At 37.8% G+C, this 19832-nt stretch overlaps 1 protein-coding gene across 3 annotated transcripts in view; it reads right to left on the minus strand.

Moving 5' to 3' along the window:
- Nucleotides 1–2691: 2691 nt before the first annotated feature.
- sppl2a (signal peptide peptidase like 2A) overlaps nucleotides 2692–19832 on the minus strand; it is an 18408-nt gene continuing 1267 nt past the window's right edge. The window contains exons 2-17 of one of the 3 annotated variants that reach the window (XM_015397558.1): nucleotides 18030–18140; nucleotides 17764–17946; nucleotides 16597–16686; nucleotides 16241–16374; nucleotides 14656–14813; nucleotides 14480–14576; nucleotides 11678–11779; nucleotides 10736–10817; nucleotides 10516–10590; nucleotides 10191–10247; nucleotides 8764–8817; nucleotides 8243–8342; nucleotides 7641–7721; nucleotides 7387–7547; nucleotides 3681–3714; nucleotides 2692–2959 (exon numbers count right to left, since the gene is read on the minus strand). In XM_015397558.1, the coding sequence (XP_015253044.1) occupies nucleotides 2922–2959; nucleotides 3681–3714; nucleotides 7387–7547; nucleotides 7641–7721; nucleotides 8243–8342; nucleotides 8764–8817; nucleotides 10191–10247; nucleotides 10516–10590; nucleotides 10736–10817; nucleotides 11678–11779; nucleotides 14480–14576; nucleotides 14656–14813; nucleotides 16241–16374; nucleotides 16597–16686; nucleotides 17764–17946; nucleotides 18030–18140 (1557 nt within the window). In that variant the 3' untranslated portion in view covers nucleotides 2692–2921. The remainder of the gene's footprint in view (nucleotides 2960–3680; nucleotides 3715–7386; nucleotides 7548–7640; nucleotides 7722–8242; nucleotides 8343–8763; nucleotides 8818–10190; nucleotides 10248–10515; nucleotides 10591–10735; nucleotides 10818–11677; nucleotides 11780–14479; nucleotides 14577–14655; nucleotides 14814–16240; nucleotides 16375–16596; nucleotides 16687–17763; nucleotides 17947–18029; nucleotides 18141–19832) is intronic. The other 2 variants (XM_015397560.1, XM_015397559.1) reach the window with 2 other exon arrangements.

Below are 19832 nucleotides of genomic sequence, written 5' to 3' on the forward strand. Positions count from 1 at the left end.
TAGGCAGTTGCCTAGGGCCCCAAGTTCCTGGGGGCCCCATACAACTCTGTTTACATGTATGGTTAATACAACTATTCCTTATTTGTGCACATTAATTAAGTTTTTGATAAAAATCTTTTTTCGCTAAAATGCCATCAGAACGCTTATATCAAATGTGTCTCAGCCCCCCCTTCAGTGTCTACCATATTGGATCAGTCCATTTGCTGCACATGTTCAGAAAGGTCCAAAAGAAGCAGCTAACCATTTGAAAACAAATGATTTAAAAGAGCTAACTTAGCACCTTGTCTCTATGTTTAGCAACTTTTCAGACCCCTCTAGCGCTTTTATTTCAAAAAAGCACCTAGCACCATATCTAGCGACTTTTTTCAGCTAGTGGAGACTTTGGAGACATCTAAAAGCAGCAAACTCTGCTCTCCAGAGCAAGTAGATTGGTAACCCCGCCTCCTGCTCTCCTCTATCTTGTCTGCTGTCATGATTCATGCAGCTATTATTTCATCCAAATGGAAAATCGAGACAAGATAAGCAGATCATGGCTTGTCTACAGTGGAAGGAAGGACTGGGTTATTTACTTTTGCCGTAGCCTTTTTTAGAAACACAGGAAAAACATAGAGGAAAACAACAACATAAGGGACAAGAAGAGAGGGACAAAACCTAGAACAAATAATGTATTTCTGTTCTGTTAAAATTTCTGTATCTGTATAATGGGCCTTTTTTATGTGTCTTCTTCTTAATTCAGAGGGCCCCCTGCCTGTCTTTGCCTAGGGCCCCAAATTTCCTAAATCCGCCCCTGACTGACTGTAAAAGGATGTATTTCTAACCATTCATATGCGCTGAATGAATGTTTATTTTTAATGGAGAAAAGCTCTATACTTTTTACATCCTCTCCGTTATGATCCTTGCGTTTTACACCTTGGTATCATAATGCCAGCTAGTTTGACCGATTTTCAGTTTTCCCAAAATGCATATAACGAAGTACTTTCTAAATTCCCCCAAAACTTAAAAAAAAACAACTATTTGTTAGTAATAAATCGAAGCCCTTAGAAGAAGTACTCATTACACCTTTTCTTCCTTCTCAATCTGCTTTGGATGACTGTTGCTAATAAAAATGTGTCTCAAGATTTGACACAGATTATAACATTTTGAAATCCCTTTCTTGATGAAAAAACAACTTTAAAGTAATATTTGTACTATAGTCAGTGTCTCAGGATTTTCTAATGAAAATTAAATGATAATTTAACAGCCTTTCCCTGAAGAGACAGGTGAAATCAGTAATCACTGTGTGTAAATCATGTGATTTAAGGCAGTTTAAAATACATAATCTCTCTATATATATTCATATTCTCATGTTATACAGAAATGGAGTTTATGGAAATGTAAAGTCTTGAGAAAACTATAAACTTTTTACATTTTACAACCTCAAACTGCATTTTGGGAATTTAAGAACCAGTTCAAAGTAGTGTAAAAATGTGAGGTGGAAGAAAGTTTTTTTGGTTTTAAAAGGTATTTACAAATGAACATCTGAACATTTAGGGGTGCGTTTATATTCAGCAATGTGGCTTAATGTATCCCTACAGTAAGACGCTTCATCACCGTGCTTCACCCTAAGGAGTATCAGATTAAACGTAAACAAAAAATTTTGTTCTTGTTTTTTTAAGTTTTGATGGTAGATTTAATTGGCATTTAAAACCTGGGATATATTGTTATGATCTTTATGCCATCTTCTTTAATCTTTGTAATGGGCTTTGATCACTAATGTTTGCTATTAAACCTCTATCCCCATCACAGAACAGGTGAATTTATACAAATGGTGCTGAAAACATATGCGCACCACTGTTAAGTTTTTATATTGTTTAACATTTTAAAAACCATGTTTCAATTTCTTCCATTTCAGTTATCTGCTACTTTTAGTCATCAAATACAAATCTAAAAGAGTATAATTAAGCAAGCAGCTTCTACAGAACAAATTTGAAAAAGATTTGGGGTGCGACTACTTCATTGTGTGTACTGCATATTAGGGCAGAAACAATCGGATTAATCGTCAACTAATGTAGTAATCAAATAATCATAAGCTGCAGTGTAGAGACTCTAAAACATGCCTTTAGCAGAGAGAGCGATCAAATTATACCAAAATTGTAAAAAAATAAAATAAAATAAAATTTGCATTTAGGATAAAATAAATAAATAAAAACTTTGTGTGTCATTATGCTCTATCCATAACTCTGCAAGTGGAAAAGTTTTAGTTTCACCTGGTTTAATTTCGTGAAAAGTTTTCTTAATGGAGCCTTTGGTGTTCTGATTGTTAATCAATTAATAAAAAATTTAAAAATTGACAGATTAATTGATTTGCAAAATAATATTTGCAGCCCAGCTGTATATATTTAAATATTACAAAACATGACGTGTTTGTCTGTAAAAACTTCTAAAATGCTTCCCAAATTATACTGTTCATGCAGAGAAATAAAGAATAAATAATTAGAATACGCAAAACAAAAACACACACACAGGATATTAAGACATTTCTTTAATATAAGGCAAAGAAAGAAGTCTTTACAAAAAGATTATACAGAAACCTCAATTATCAAACTAGTTTTATACTGCAGGTATATATTTTTTTTTACCCCCCCATATGAAAACATCCATTAAGCCAAATATTATAAAGTGCATTCTGATTTGTTTTTTTGTTTTTTTTATCATCAAGGCAAAACCATTGCCATTTATGTTAGTGAATATAACAGACCTCTTAGGTACTGTAAGATTGATTAATTACATCATCTTCTTTTCCCCTTTCAAGCACTTTTCAAGCTCCAAATCAAGTCAGTTAAAGTGAGTTCACAATGTAGGAAAAGTCAGAATAAACATTTGTGTTCCCTTGCTATGCAACGTGAAATAAAAATAATTAAAAAGGATCCAGAAGTCGGGGCTCAGCAGCTTTCCCCTACGGAGCGGTCAGTTCTTCCCTCTGCGATTGGGGGTGGAGATAAAAAAAAAAAAAAAGGTCAGGCAGCGTTATTTATTTTAAGAATTAAGTGGTAACAGCTTAAACACAAAAAACAAACAAAAAAAAATAGATCACCCAAAATGCGATTTTAAACCATATTGATCAATGCATACATTGCAGACAGGCAGAAAATTGTAGCAAAACCCAACCACAAATCCATAATCCATGCAATAGCTCTTCCACGCTAACTGCAAGCAACAGCATGCCAAAGGTTAAAGGAAAATGTTAACTTAATAATCATTATTCCTGTTGACGGAAAAGGATAAATGCAGGGATAAAAGTAAAAAAAATAATACACACAAAAAGCAGAAATTAAGAGATGAAGTTAAAAATAATTTTTTTTTCCAGGGCCACGACTTTTAATACAAGCCTGCATCAAAGTGTGGCTTCAAAGTTTTTCAGATTTGTTTGTCGTCATGTGGAGACCCCTGCTGGTCAGTTGGTGCAAAGCACTTTGCTGTTCCACATGGCAGATTTACTCTATTAGATGTACGAAAACTATTTAGACTTTCAGCAGGACACTGACCCTGGAAATCAGGAGTTAGCAAGAGGTTAAAAAAAAAAAAGAAGAAAAAAAGAAATGCTTATGAGAGACAGATGATTATGCGTCACGGTAAGCAACACTAATGACAGGAAATATGCAAAGGAAGGGGTCTGTGTTTGGTGGGGGGGGGGGGCACACCTGGCAGCAAAGGTTCCCTGGGTGAATCCAAAACCTGGTGAAAATTAATCAAAGTCAAAATCATATCTTTCTCCTGCTGCTCCTGCTCCCCTCACTCCGACAGACAGAGAAACACATTTTAACGCAGTTTAACAGCTAAACTATAAACCTCACCCTGCTGGGATCAGCATTTTAAAAAGTTGACCTAATTCTTTTGTCAGACCTGAAATTGAGCTTTTTGAGAAACTTTATAGAAATCTATTCATAGATCATAAACTTAGCTATAAAATAGACTAAAATGATTCGAATCACTGTACGAGTAATGCTGCAGTAGTTACCCGGATGTTTCCACAGCAGAGAACCATGAAGTGTGAGTCATCATCACTGAAAGACGTAGAATAATACTACTCTAAAGTACCTTTCAGCCAAAAAAATGGTGTCCCATAAAAATAGCCCTAAGATATCAGAAATACAGAGTGACTGCAGCTTTATGGAGGTTTAGCTTCTACTGTTTGGCTAAAGCAAACATGGATGGATAACGGAGCGTGCAGAGAGCTTGCAGTAGAAAAGGTTTGGCTCGTAGGTATGCAGCACCTTCATAAAGACAAATAGTTAAGCGGAACAGACTAACAAACCGTTGGCTGCTGGTATGGTTTGCAGATAAAGCATATTGGTTTCCTGTGTTTCTGTTTAGAAGCACCTGAATATCCTGAGTGGTAGCAGCGGCCATACAGCGCCTCACATAAGCACTATTACTTTTCATCATTTGTCACATTGAAAAGGAGAACTTTAGGCCGGCTTACTGAGATTTTGTGAACAAAAACACTCGATAAATAAAATAATTATTGATCTCACATTGGAGGAATTCACTCTGCATTTAAACCATCCCCTTGGGGAGCAGTGGGATGCCATTTGCGGCGCACAGAGTGCAGAGAGGGACCCAGAGTGGCAGCCCGAGGGAGTGGGGCTCGAACTCAGACCCACAGGATTCCAAGCGCTATGCCCTAACCACTAGGCCGTCACTCCCCTACCAACTCCTTGAGTAAAGAGAAAGAAAAAAGACACACCGATTTATAATGTTGAAAAGAAAAACTTGAAATGAGATATTTGTAATTAAATTCAGCCCCTTTTGGATATTTCTCCAACTTCTTCCATAAAAATCTGATTTATTAGCTGCATTACTAACAGCAGTGAAGACAATAGAATCCTCCACCTGAGATCTGGAGCTCTGCAGCTCCTCCAAAGTTTTGTAAGTCATCAGTTGTGCTTTACTCTTCCATCCCACGACTGTCTAAAAATTCTCCTTTCAAATTGGTTTTGGTGAGGGACGGACTGATGTCATATCCTGATCTGGTGCACGCTGATAGAGCTGCTTATTGTCATATGTTATAAGCATATGACTTATGAGAAAACAGCCTCAATTCATCTTCCTGTTCCCTTATTTCACCTCAGAAGGAGCTTTTCATCTCTCAGTTTAAATCAGTTTAAATCCAAACTCAAACCACACTAATTAGTAAAGTAGCCTTTAGTGTTTTAAAAGGTGCTCTTAAATAACATGCATTATTACAATAAGCGATTTGGTGTCTTAAATCAACGTGCATGCATTTAATTTTTTAAAGATGAAAAGCCAAAGATGATTAATTCAATGTTGCATAGTTTGGCATTGAATAGTCTTATATATAACTTTACAAAACTTGCACAGTGAGAGGAAGGGAAAGTTCTGCAGGCATTGGTTACATTATTTTATTGAGGGTATCAGAGAAAAGGTGGGTGAATGAGATTCTGAAATTAATTAAATGTATTGAAGTTTCTTTTAAACAATGCATCATTTTCCTTCCATACTTAAGATGCATGGTTATGACATCGCCGTATCACAACATTTCTGAAGGATGAACAAAGTCCCAGACCTCTGACGGCCCCCCCAAAAAAAATTTAAAAAAACAGATTTTATATAATACTAATAATTGAACTTTATTGATCTCACACTGGAGAAATTTACTCTCTGCATTTAACCCATCCCCTTGAGGAGCAGTGGGCTTCCGTTGTGCTGCGCCCAGGGAGCAGTGTGGGATTAAGGGTCTTTGCTCAGGAGACCCACAGTGGCAGCCTGTGGGGATCGAACCGGGTACTTGCAACCATCTCAGAGCACAAGCGCACTGCTCTAATTACTAGGCCAGGGGCCGGCAACCCAAACTGGTCAAAGAGCCATATTGGACGAAAAAATTAATCTGTCTGGAGCCACAAAAATATAAAAGTCTTATATAAGCCTTGCATGGCAACACGGGCTCTAAGTGTATTATCCCACTATAGAAAAGGACTATGTGGCTTATATATATATATATAATAAGCATTCATGATTAAATGTTTATCCTGGAGCAAATGTCACATAGCAGCATGAGGAGAGGGAGGAGCAGTGAACGCTCTCACCGCGCGCCACTTCACTGTGCAGTTTAGGTTTTGTTGCATTAATGAAATTATAAAAACAACATAAAGGAATCTTTCTATGGTGGACGTGTTTCTGTTGGGAGGGGTTGATTGAGTCATGAGGAAACAAGCAGGAACTGACATCTATCAGAGCAGAACTCTCTAACCCTGAAATCCCACATCCTTTATCACCAGCGTTCCTTGGTGATATTTTCATTTTGAGCAATTGGGGGGAAAAAATGGAAAAAAAATTCACATACTTGCATCAGAGCGCTACCTGTTTGATCTGTGGACGACCTTTTTCATGCTTGAAACAAAACTAGCAGCAGTAGTGGAGTTTGGAGATGCAATCCATTTCTTAAATCTATCTTTGCTTTTCTCTAATTTATCCAGAAGTTCTGCAATCGCATTATTTTTTATTATTTCACGCATTCTCGTGCAAAAGCAAAAATGCAGGCAATCCTTCTGCAATGATAATGAAAGCAAATTATTTTGTCCATTCTTCATTGAATCCACTGTTCTCATCAGGTATCTTCGTTTTTTTTCCCCCTTTGGGATCCATGGACAAAGACACCCCTGCCGCTTCCTTAGCCTAGCAGCGCGCCGCGCTTAGACATGTGTTGCAGGCTTTGACTGATTCTCACTGATCTCTATGGCTATGATGCACATTTTCATTGAGATACATGTTTACATGTATTGTTTAAATTTATTTATTATACAAATGTTTACAGCATTGGAAAACATATTGAATGTCTGATTGACCTCCTGCACACCCTATTAAAATAAGCAAACCAAAAAATCTATTTTTCATAGATTTTTTAAAAAGTTCCCGACCCCTGTACTAGGCCGACACTCCCCGATATATTTAGTAAAAGTTGCTGCGCTGTGCAGATGAGCTGCCAAAGGGGCCACTTCGTCATGATGGTGGCGCTCTGCCTCATATTGCCACTCCCTGATCTGAGAAAGTGGGTGTTCGTTTACAAAGCAGGCGCAGCTTCCTGGAGACAGGCTTCTTGCATAGATATTCACCAACCGCTCATTTTTATAGATCGGAAATGCTGCAGCTCAGAGAGCACTCAGAGATGGATGAATCAAGCAAAACGCTACTCTGTGCATGATTTTGATGAAGAAACTGAATTATAACATAGTTCATTTAAATTTATTTTGCATGAAACTGGCTCTTTAACTATTTATCTTGGTCTAACACATGAAATAATAGCAGCATGGTAACATGTGGGGTATTACACTTTCATCAGTATAAAAACACCAATTATGCAACCAATTCCCTTTCTGCTCTTCTCACCTCATAGGTTGTTCCAGTCCAAAAATGCTTCATCTCTCCTCTGCACCCTGCAACAACGGCCGAAGTTATCAAAGTGAAAGGCACCAAGTAGAGCAGGGCTGGCTGGCCCATCCCTGACAGCAGCATCACCGCAAAGGTCAGCACCATCCCAAGGAGATAGGCTGCAATGGAGGAAGGAGGGTGGACATAAAAACATGAGAAAAAAAGAACAGACACCTTTAATTTAAGCAGTAAACCTGGAGAAGGAAAATTACCAATGCAGCAGCTGATGAAGTAGATCTTCCTCCTGCTGTTGATCCAGACATCAAACCTGCTGCAATAGGCCACCAGGAGACCTGTTGGTTAAAATCAAAATGAGAGATTGAGTTAAGGAATTAATCTGTGATTTCTAGAAGAACAAAGAAAGCAGTAACATTGAGTTCAAATTTAGCTCAATTATCCCCATTTCTTCCACTTCAAAAAGCTGGATGCAAAAAGCTTCTGGGGCGCATTTAGAGATCTTTCAAAACCTTAAAACCTCAATCTTTTCAAGATGGTAAACCATGGAGTTTGTTTTCCTTGCCGCTTCTGTGTACTAAGACAGAATAGAGACCTATGTCGGTTACTAATGGCATTCAGGTTGGATAAATGCGACCTGGCCGTTCACACACAGGTCGCATTTGAAAAAAATCTGATTGGTATCGGACCACATAGCCAAGGGGCCTGGGTCGCATTGGAAAAAAATCAGATCTGTGTTGTTCAGACTGTCATGAAAAGATCAGATCCACTTTGCGGATGGGCAAAAAAACAAAAAAAAAAAACAATCGGATTTGGGTAACTTCAGGCTGTGGTGTGAAAGTAGCCAGAGAAATCTCACCTGGAACGATGATATCTCCATAACCGAGGATAGAGAACTGCATCCCACACAGGTTCTGAGCCCAAGCTGAGAACCGCGGGACACGCATCACCACAGGTATCTGCAAACATCACAAGGCTTTTCTTAAATGTTAAAGTAGCCGTTTGGATGGAGGTAAACAAAGCGGTGATGCCTTTATGACTGCGATAGCCTCAGGTCACATGGGTTGATACTTTTGCCCAGGAAATCAGAGTCAAAAAACTCCTTTAACAACCACTGTCATTAGCTCAGTAACTTTGATGAAAGAATTTAGTGATGGCATAGTGATAAAGAAAATACTAGAATACATTGAGGTAGCCAAACAGGGAAAATATCCAATTCTAAACTCATCCCTTATTCTTGCATCATCAATCATACTGAAATGATAAAAAGCCTCTTAGACTAAAGGACTCCAGGCCTCCATTTTTGCCCAGTGAACTCAGGATGCAGCATAACAAACGGACAGAAGAAAGGAAGTGGATGGGTAACAAGTCAAGTCTTACTTTCTCTGAAGGAGCCTGGGGTTCAGCAGGGATCGCCACCATGTTACCTTGTGTCTAAGACAGAGCCCACCCAACCCCAGCGCACAGTTAGTAGATCCGTCTGCTGTTCCCTCAGGGCAATAACAACAGCCTGCATGGTTAGAAAGCTGCTAACAGTTCCACAGGGGCTTATTACTCAAGAGCTGCTGCACCCCTGAGCTACAAACATCGGCACATCTCTTTATACTTTTTATATTTTCAGCTAAGGAGGATTGACTATTTAGGAAACAAAACAAAACAAAAAAAAAAGCATAACTAAGTCATTTCTCCAGGCCAAAACACAGCTGCATCTCAAAAGATTAGAAAATAATCATTAAAAAGTTCTTTTATTTCAGCGATTTTACACATTTTAAACATTTTGTTTTTATAAGACTTCCTGCTGCAGGCCTTATGAAAGCCTGACTGTCTGAATTGATTTTTTTTTTATATTCGCGATTCGCTCAAGATAACAAGTTATCCCTGTTTGTGATCCATTTTCCCACACATTTTTTTCCTTCCACTGAACTTTCCTAATACATAACACCTTATGAACTGCAGCTTTTCTTTAGATATGACCTTTTCTGGTACCAGTGGCTGTTTACAGGGCAGGAATAAAAACAATAGCATAGAGCAGATTATCACCTAAACTTAAACTAGATTCTTAGATTAACAATCTAGTTTTATTGGATCTATGTAATAAAAACAATACTCTACTTTTAGCATTGGAACTGAGAGTCTTACTTTTTGAATTCAATTAAACATTTTGTCGTTATTGTAATTTTGCTCAGGAAATCAGTACTTAAAGTGACCAGAGAAAAAATTTGAAATGTTAATAATTAAGAATTGTAATTTCATGCCGGGAATCGTTGCTTTTATTTATGGGAGTCAGTCAAGATAACAAATACATTACTGAGGAATTAATTAATTTAGTTTCACTTCCACATTTGGGTAAAAAAAATAAAAAATATTAAACGGAACAGCCCGATCAGATTTGCTGCCATGAGCCGTTTCCAGCAGTGATCACATATTAGGAAGTCTGTCTGCCACAAACCCCTGGTGAAGGTAAACTTCTCCAAAGTGCCCTTGTTTCCCCAAATCTAACAAAATATGACACGAATCACCATATGTGGGCGTTCAATGGTTCAGCAGCATGAAATGTTTCAGTCACTGAGTTAGAATAAGCTTTCGATTGATTTTCTCAAATTAACTAAATTAAAAAAAGAAAAGATTTTTTAATTTGAGGCAGTGAAACTGAACAATATCCGCTATGATTTCAAAGGTTTCGCTGCTTCTGTATGAAACTATAGAAATGAAACTGGACAAGTCAGGCATTTCCCCAATATTTGGGCAGAAGTTTAGAAATACATTTAAATATAGCACCATAATATAAGGCAGAGAAAGAAACTTACCTTCTCCCCTGCTGCATCAGGGCCCAGAGCTACCTGCACCATGATGCTAACTCCATTCTGTTGAGAAGAAAACAAAACAAGGATATTTAACTTCAACTTCTCATTGCTTTATGAAAGGATCCAAAAAAGAAGACCAGGCCACAGACCAATGTTTATTTATACAATGTTTTCAAAAGTACAGAAAAATGGATGTTTTTCAAATGTTCAGTTAATGTCAAAAATAATTTCTAACAATTTTTTTTAAATAAATAAAAAGAAAAAAACTTTCAAAATAAATAGGACTGATTTAAAAAGAGAAGAAAAACTGAAATGATTTTCTACGAACCTTTGTGAAGAAAGGAGTTATGAACACAAAGAAGACGTCATAAAGAAGGAGGAGGCTCAGCAGGATCACACAGATCTGTCAGAAAAACACACAATGTGGATTAATTAAAAACAGATTCCAGATCAGAGAAATGATTAAAAAAACCAATATAATTCACTTTACAGAATGATAAAACGTGACAAAGTGACTTAACACTTAGGCTGAGTCTCTCTGAATATACCTTGAAATTGGAGAGTGTGATGGTCTTCATGAAGTTAAGGCAAAAAGCAAAGCCAAGCAGGTTCTGCAGGATCCAGATCCAACTATGAGGATAAAACAGTTATTTTTTTTTAAATCAGATGTGGACCAAGTATCAGCTGCTGACAGTAATTGGCTGATTTTAAGATTGACAAGATGAGCAGCTTAGATTTTTATAGTAGGAGTAAAGATACTAAAGATGAAGTCAGAGGAAGCAAAGTGTGAGAAGCTTCTGTATTCTCCAAAGAGGGAACCAGCGGTTCAGTCAGGCTGCTTGATGTCCAGCAGGTGACAAGTCCAGGAGCCAAGTCCACCCGCTTTATACTTTTAAAGTTAAAAACAAAAACACTGGTTTAGATAACCTTACAAAACATGATTGGTTTACCGATCCAACCAGCAGGAGTAATCCTGAACTTTTCCATTTCAAATTTACAAACTACTGTGACTTTAGAAAATTATTCACCTATAAAACAAAACATTGTTAAGCTTTAGTTGATACAGATGGAAAAAGCTCCGTAACTTTTGGCTGTTTAAAAAACAACTTATGCTGAACATTTAACTGTTGAGACAACATTTCTAATCTATATAGAAAATAGAAAACTAATCAGAAAGCTACAGCGTGTCTGACTAGTGCATCTCCAGTTTATCCAAACCCGCTCTTAGAGAAAACTTCAAATCACACTTTGAACAGTAAATATATTATAAGCGAGGGTGGGGGTTTCATTTTGCAAAAAGCCGGTAAAATTTGCAGGAAATAATCACAATCAGTGTCTATGAATAAACCCAGAATTGATACGGTCCTGCAATAAAGCATCTGCTGAACTGATGCGTTTCTTTTTCAGATTTAATTCTGCTCGTCTGCAGAAAGAAAAGTAAAGCAGAGCATACACTGTGTGGTGATGCGTTTTGTTTGACATGATAGTACCTGTCCTCATTTCTGTACACTCCCCAGACCACAGCGACGCTAATGCACACCGCAGCCAGCAGGATGGATCTCACTGAGAAGCTCTTGTTTCGGACAGAAAAACTGGAAACAAACACACATCGAGGATACAGAGTCTATCAAACAGCTTCTAATCTAGAATCACACAGACACACACAAGCTGACACAGAAAAATAAGAGCTGTGTGAAACCACCCACAACGTAAACACATGACCTCTTTAGATCTTCTTATGGTAATTACTTAACAACGAGCTTAATTTGAAAATATTATTCATACTTGTCGTCTTCCTGTCGTGACCAGAGACTCCCCTCTGCCCAGACACACTCCTCTGGATCATGTGGAAGGGCCTGTCACTACCCGATCCGTACCGTAAGCACGATCCATAGTGAACACGACCCATAGTGAGCACGATCCGTATCGGAAGCACGACCCGTATCGGAAGCACGACCAGTAGTGAGCAGGATCCCTATCGGAAGCACGATCCATTGTGAGCACGATCCGTACCATCGGCTCATTTGCGCTTGTGCAAACAGATATTCATCCAGGTCGCCAAACATAATGTAATCATGGTACCAAAAGTACTTATTTTTATCCTTAAATGACTAAAGAATGCTAATGCACATCTTTAAAACATTTTTTATGAATTTTCTCAGACAATGCTTTTTAAATTTTCCCCGTTAAACTGCTTGCTTATCTTTTTTTTTTAACCATTTATCATTATAGATTAAACACTACATACCATAAGGGTAAAATGATAGGAAAAAAAATTAAACTCAAAAAGACTAGATTTATGTTTTAATCCAAAGCCGAAAAAATTAGCTCCAGGAAGCAGTGTAGGATCCCATTTCCGGCAGAGACGAGTTTTTTTTTTATAAATTAAAATTGAGGGTGACCCGGATGTATATGAGCTGAATGTACAGATAGTGCCTCCGGGAATAATCGGGTCTCCCCGTCTCTCTGGGGGATAGCCACTTGTATCCTAGCTCCTCAGGGAGGATCTCATTCACTCCTGAAGCTCTACCAGCATAGAGTTTAGCGACCGCCCCGGAGACTTCAGCTAAGGTGATAAACAAATCCAGCCCAGATACCGCAGCCTCTGCTTCCAGCACGTAACGGCGAAACAGCCAGCAGTGTTGTTTTCGTCAGCGATTACAACGATAAAAATCATTTCATAGACGCTCCTTTTTGTCATGACAATAACAAAAACTGACGAGCTAAACATGGATCTTTGTTGTCGAAAACTTGACTAGTCATGGGTTTGAGTTTTCATCAACGAAACTTAATAAAAACTAGCGGGTGGTCAGTCAGACGTTTAAAATGAATCATTGTGCTGTAATCAGCAAAGCAATATCAGCCGTGTAGCTGCGTCTTGTTTGCTTCTGCCGCCCACCTGCTATGCAGCGTTGCATATGCTGCAGGAGCACAGATCATAGCAGCAGAGACAGAGTCTGAGAAAATAACCCAGAAAGCTCCGGTACTGCGGGCTGAACTCTGGCTAATTCTGCTCTGATCTCCCATCTGTGCTTTGACTGAAATGCATCTTTGTGTGCGGAGCTCGGAGTCTGCGCTTTACGCTCCACTCTGATGGTTCGCTCTCAGCAGTTTGGCTCTTCCATCACTACTTAATAAACCCTGTGGCTGATCATCCTCTACCAAGCGTAAAAATCCCTTTGTCTAACTATTACGATTTGATTTCTTTCAGCTTACAAGAGGTGATACTATTCTTAAATTTCTACCAAAACTATATCAAAAGAAAATATTTCATTGCATTCTGTTTATTTCTGGATAAAGAGCCAGATGAAAAGGTACATAGATCTTTAAATATGTTTTTCCTCATAGTGCTTGTTTCTATTTACATATGATGTAAAGGTTTCCTTGTATTGTCATTAAAACATTTCCTCTGTTTCCTTTAAATATTTAAACATTTTAATTACATACTCATTCAATTTAGTTCTGGATCGCCATGGCATTACAAGGCAATTATGGAGGGTCTCTCTGTATTGTTTAACTTTATAAAAACCCTGTGAATTTAAATCTACTTTGACCCCTGAGCAGCAGTAACAATGGGGTAAATTCTCAGAAATAAAGCCAAAATTGCCAAATTAGAAAGAAGAATGTTTTTTTCTTTGCTTTTTTTTTTTTTCAATCAATTAAAATTTTATCGATCTGTGTGTAATGCATAATTCATAGTAGATCAGGAAGTGTTTGCTTTGGGATGGAGACCTTATATGTCTAAAACTATTCCTTTATTTTACAACCAATAAAATGATTTGTTGAACTAGATCTGCTATTTTCACAACTTTTGTGAGACACTTTTTTTGGGGGACTCTAACCGAATACGCGGAGCTACGAGAGTTATTTTTTGGACGCCTTATTTTTTGTATTTTTTTGGGGGGGAACGAAATTTTTTCTAAACACTTGTTCTTTTCAGGACTTTGACAATACGGGATTAATTTGATCGGTTTGTTTTGAACTTAATAATAATCAGGTGTAGAGACAATATGATTGTTTCTTTGTTGTTTTTTTGTATTAAATTATGCCCGGGGCGGCGGAGGCGCCAATTGCCTGACGTGTTTTTTTTTTTCCTTTGCTAAAGCTGAAACTTAATAACAAAACCCCCAAAAGACCCCCTTTGTGTTTGTGTAATATTAGCTTTAAAGGTGTTCAATGTTACACTTTTAAAAGAAATACAGTTGTTCAGTGTTATCTCAACAATGCTGCAGACAATTTGCTCATATTTCAACAAATCGGCTGCTCCCTTTTAAATAGAGTGATGCTCCTACCTTAAAGTGCCGCAGCCTATTTTATCCAGCACCGCATCCAGGCAGCTGAACAGTGCAGAGGCAGAAGCAAAGCAGAAGATGGCGATAATGATGTAAACTATAAAAAAGAAAAAACAAATGATCCCAACATTAAAACAGAAACTTGTATCAGAGTGATCTCTCTCTGCTCAACTCACCCAGAATATTATAGAAGAAGTACATGAGCACCAACATCCCGCACATCAAGATGACAAAGATCAAGACGCTGAGGGGGGAGTACAGGAACAGCCTGTTGCTGTCCGCCTTGTTTTCTCCATCTCCTCCTCCCCCTGCGGCGCAACTATTCAGTCGGTCCCTGATGGAAAAAGGCAACAAGTTTGAGCTTTAGATGCGATTGAGAATACGTGAATTATAATGCAGGAGGAGGGCAGTGGACACAATCCTTGCTGATCAGTAAAAAAAACACAAAAGTTAACTTAAATATCAAGAATAAACAACTTATTTACTTAAAAAAGTAGTTTCTGTGTCTTTACTGAGAAAAAATATCATATTTGCAGTCCTGCTCCTAATGGAGAACTGAAAGTATAAAGGCTAGTTTATGCTTTTATACATCTACTGAAATAAGACGCACTGAACATTGCCGACACATTTGCATTATTTCATACACTATATCAGAGGTAAACAATTAAAAATCAGCGGGGTCCAAATAAAGAAAAACAACAACCAGTAAATGTCCGGAGACATTTTTAACTATAATCTGTTTATTTAAACATAATTTAACACTGAAATAAAATGAGGTGTTTAAACATCCATGTTATACATTACATTTTTAATTAAAAAATGGAAAAACATTTTTAAATAGATTTTGATTTTAAAATCTAAAGTGTTTTTTGAAGTAGAGAGCAACAATCGTTCAATTTGGTATATAGACAATTTCCTGATTTACATATTTTATAAAACACCTGAAATTACAGTTTGTTACTTACTTTCTTTTCTATGGCTTATTCTCAAGCCATTCCAAGCTCATTCATGAGCTTATATATTCCCAAAAACTAAGACTGTTTATTTAAATGATTGTACACAAACTATTAGTACTTCAACAAACCAGGATGCAGATTTCTCATCTCGATCAAAATACATATTTTATACTAAGAGGCTTAAAATTTTCATCAAATCTAATTAAAACGCCAAAGAGCAACTCTCACAACTTCAAAAGAAAATTCTCTGAGCAGGACTGTGTTCACGCCAACGGGATAATACATAGAAAAGTACAGGACATGCATAAAGAAGCTGCAATGATTTGATATAATCAACTTTGCACTGATAAAAACCAAAAGAAGGAAATGAAAGGTGAGCTTTTACTAAAGGCTGAGCTTTAGAAATAAGAATCTTTAGGATTAAGGCTGAAAAAATTGATCAGATTAATTGATTATTGAAATAATTGTCAACTAATTTAGTAATAGTTAATGGTTAACTAGAATATAGACTCTAAAACATGCCTTTTGCTGAAAGAGAAACCTAATGAGAGGAGTAATTACGCCAAAATTCTAAAAATATACATAAATATTTTGCATTTAAGATAAAAAAGAAAAACGTTTCATCTGACTATATACTCTATCAGAACTCCTTAAGTGGAAAAGTTTTAGTTTCACCTAGTTTATTTTTGTAAAAAACTTCTTTAAGGAACCTTTTGATAACCGATTATAAAAAAGAATAATCAACAGATTAATTGGCAAAGTAATTCCTATTTAGGGTGAAGCTCTGTTCGCTACCAGCTCTCACCGTTCACATGCTCCACTCCAGTAGCCACCCAAAGCCACTGTTACAATGGAAATCAGCAGCATGATGGCGATGTTGGGATCAATCTTAGAATACGGCGGCGCAAACAACTTCACCTGCATTCCTTCGCCAAACACCTGAGGGTTAAAAAAAAAAAAGAAGTGTGTAGAGAGGCTTTTATAAACCTGTTGTTGATCAGGAAAAACTCCTGGTGCATCAGAAATACCAGTTTAGATCAGGATCCCCATTTTAAAAACAACAACATGAGCCATATTACTTTAACATCACAAAAGCCTGATGCGTCAACAAGTTTGAACAGATCCAATAATGAGCAGAAATAAAAAGTGAAGCTGTCTTACCTGCCTGGCAGCCAGGAAGTCTCTGTACCTCATGAGAGCCAGAGGAATGTGGACCTTTCCATACTCAGACTCATTAGCTGACGGAGTGAACTGCGGAGCAGAAGAGTCGGTACACACAAGGCTGTCATACATTCACTTGGTTGGAGGGAAATAATATCAGACACATCTGCTGAGTTTGAATCCAGGGGCTGCGTTCTCCAAAGGCCAGAATTGTTGGCCGATTAAATCATAGCGCGGCGATGTGGGCTATTCGGATTGGAAGATTCCTCGATATACGGCCGACAAATGCATCCTTCTTTTTTTGTTATGAAGGACAGGTCCGCTGTATCCTACGTAGCCTCGAGTATCCCATGATTCATTGCGAGTCCATGCAAGCCGGCTGCTCCACGCTCAGAGGAAAAAGGGAAATGGAGCCGAAAAATGGTGATCCTAATTGCAGTTTATTATAATACTTGTATGTAAATAGTTCTGTCTGAAATTAATGAAAATAGTTGTGAAAATGAAAATGGTTACTAAGTCAGATATATGGCGGGTAAAGTTTGATTTATCTAATGGTTTTTATCTGTCCCTGTGTAAATGGGTTTGGCTGTAATTTAAGGACAGATATCTGTGCACTGTGGGGAATACAAATCTGATATTCGTGATGATGGTTCTGCTGCTGAAGCTCCTCAAAAATGTAATTAGCACCCAGAACAGTATTGAGAAGTTTGGCATCCATTCTTTGCCTGCTTCGTATGTTAACTGGTTGCTAGGCAACAGAGCGTACAGGCGGTGAACAGCAGAGAAGGCTGGACCTATTTGAATCCACAGCAAGAACTCCTCTGGACTCTTTATTTTCAGTTCAGATAGACTGGGTCCTTGGAGGAAGTAGCCTCAGAAATCGAATACACCCATCATCTGTTCAGATTCAGAGCTCAAACTGCACCAATCTCTTTATCCCTGCCAGATTATCTACTGTTTTACAAAGAGGTTTCCCTCTTTAGATAAACCTCCATCAGTATATGTTAAACAGATACTTTAAAGCAGAAGCATCTGGAGCATCTGAAGTACAGTGGAGGGGGCATAGGCTCTGGGCCTGTGACTCTAAGGAAGTATCAAACCAATGAACAGAATTGAGCTGGATTTTTTTTTCCACCATAAAAAAATAAAGTAATCTTAACGTCCTACCATTGTTGTGTTGGTGGCGATGAGCAAAGCTTTAGCACCGAGGCTCTGGGCAACAAGAGCCTTCTGGCTGAAATCACACTCGCCCCTCATCACCACCAACGCTTTGTCCTTGACAACATCTGGACGGACTCCTGAGGCATCGCACAGCAGGGTGGAGGTCAGGTTCACCAACGGGAATGCCGTCTAAAAGACCACAACACATAGACAGTATGAGGGGAAAAGCGCGGCTGTGGTTTCTAGAACTGCTTCGAGGGGTGAGAACTTACAGCCGTGTCGAGCGTCTCTGGGAGAGGAGTCCAGGACTGATTGTGGACGATGCAGTATTCCCTCTCTAAACTTCCATTTGAAATGTGCAAAACAGCCTCTTGGCAGCTTCCCTGTAGGGACAGAAATGCTTTAATTAGTATTTTCACCCAAGTTCCCATTTTAAAAAAAACCTGTCATTTCCAGCACCATCCTGGCTAAATGGGAGGAGATAAATAAACAAAAATAGCCTCAAAATAAAGTCATTTTTAATTCCATCTATTGAAGGAAAGTTTCCAAGTTTACTATTCAGTACAACTTGAAGAAGATTCCTCTGAGTCTCCATCACAAGCAGTAAATGCAATCTACAAGCCAGTCAGCATAAAAAATGCATAATTATATTTCTGATGCAAGTATCTAAGTTTTATCTCTTAAAGGAACATACCAATTACTTAAGGCTAATAAAGAAATTAAACGATCACCAACCTGTTGTTTGTAACATATCTTTCCCCCCTTAATCTAAACATGTAGACGGTAATGTTTCTGTTGGACTAAGCTGTTTGTGACTTGGATATTTAAGAGTTTAATCACTACCATTCTTAAACAACAACAGCTGCATTCTTGAAATCACAAATCTCATGCAAACAGCCAAGGTCCTATCTGCAAGCTATGTACAAATATTGCTCTGTTTTTTCTGCTTTGGAGTCTTTAGGAGGGCTCATTAAATCAAAAACCTTTAATAAAAAAATATTAAAAAAAAAACACTGCCATACTCTCTCTCTAGGAGAGGAAAACAAATGTCTGATGGGGATTTTTTTTTTTTTTTGCTTTGTTTTTTTTTTTTACATATAAACCAAAGTTTGTCTGTGAATTATGGGTAAAGCATTTTAGAAATTTAAAAGCAATAAAATAAAGTAAATTGTAACAACAGAATTGTAACAGAAAGTGTTACTACAACTTGATTATTACTTTCACTTTAACCATCTTATTTTTATAAAAGGAAAGCTGCATATTTATTTTTAATTACCAACCAAAACAATTTAGAGGAGTTTGAGTTGTGACACAATTTTTTTGTTTTTTGTGGGGGCATTTAATGTTTCCTAATGATTTCTTACAATTATTAACCATTCATTTGAAACAATACTGTAAATTTGATCAATTAATTCATGTCTTCCTATGGGTTGTTTAAATAGGACCTTACATCTTTTTGGTTACAGGGGGGAGTGGGGGCTAGTGTTTAGGGCATTGACTTTGGAATCCTGAGGTTCTGAGTTCGAGCCCCACTCCCACAGACTGCCACTCTGGGTCCCTGAGCAAAAAACCTTAACCCCACACTGCCCCATGGACGGCACAATATGGCAGCCCTCTGCTCCCCAAGGGGGATGGGTTAAATGCAGAGGGAAATTTCTCCAGTGTGAGATTAATAAAATTAAATTATATAAAAAAAAAACTGCACTGTCTAAGCCACAGGTGTCAGACTGGTTCCAGAAAGGGCCATGTGGCTGCAGGTTTTCTTTCCAACCAAGCAACAGCACACCAGACTCCAGTCATCTCATCAAGTGAGTCCAGTCTAAACATGATGACTTGATGAGATGACTGGAGTCTGTTTTGCTATTGCTTGGTTGGAAAGAAAACCTGCAGCCACACGGCCCTTTCTGGAACCAGTTTGACACCCCTAAGCAGTCAGACATAACTGTATTATAAGCAACAGGCCTGTAGGTTGAATAAAGAAACATGTTTAATAAAAAAACCAAACATTTTATATATATATATATATATATATATATATATATATATATATATATGTGTGTGTATGGGAAATGTAG

The sequence above is a fragment of the Cyprinodon variegatus genome, unplaced genomic scaffold, assembly GCF_000732505.1.
Source record: "Cyprinodon variegatus isolate N-32 unplaced genomic scaffold, C_variegatus-1.0 Scaffold870, whole genome shotgun sequence".
Classification (NCBI taxonomy): Eukaryota; Metazoa; Chordata; class Actinopteri; order Cyprinodontiformes; family Cyprinodontidae; genus Cyprinodon; species Cyprinodon variegatus.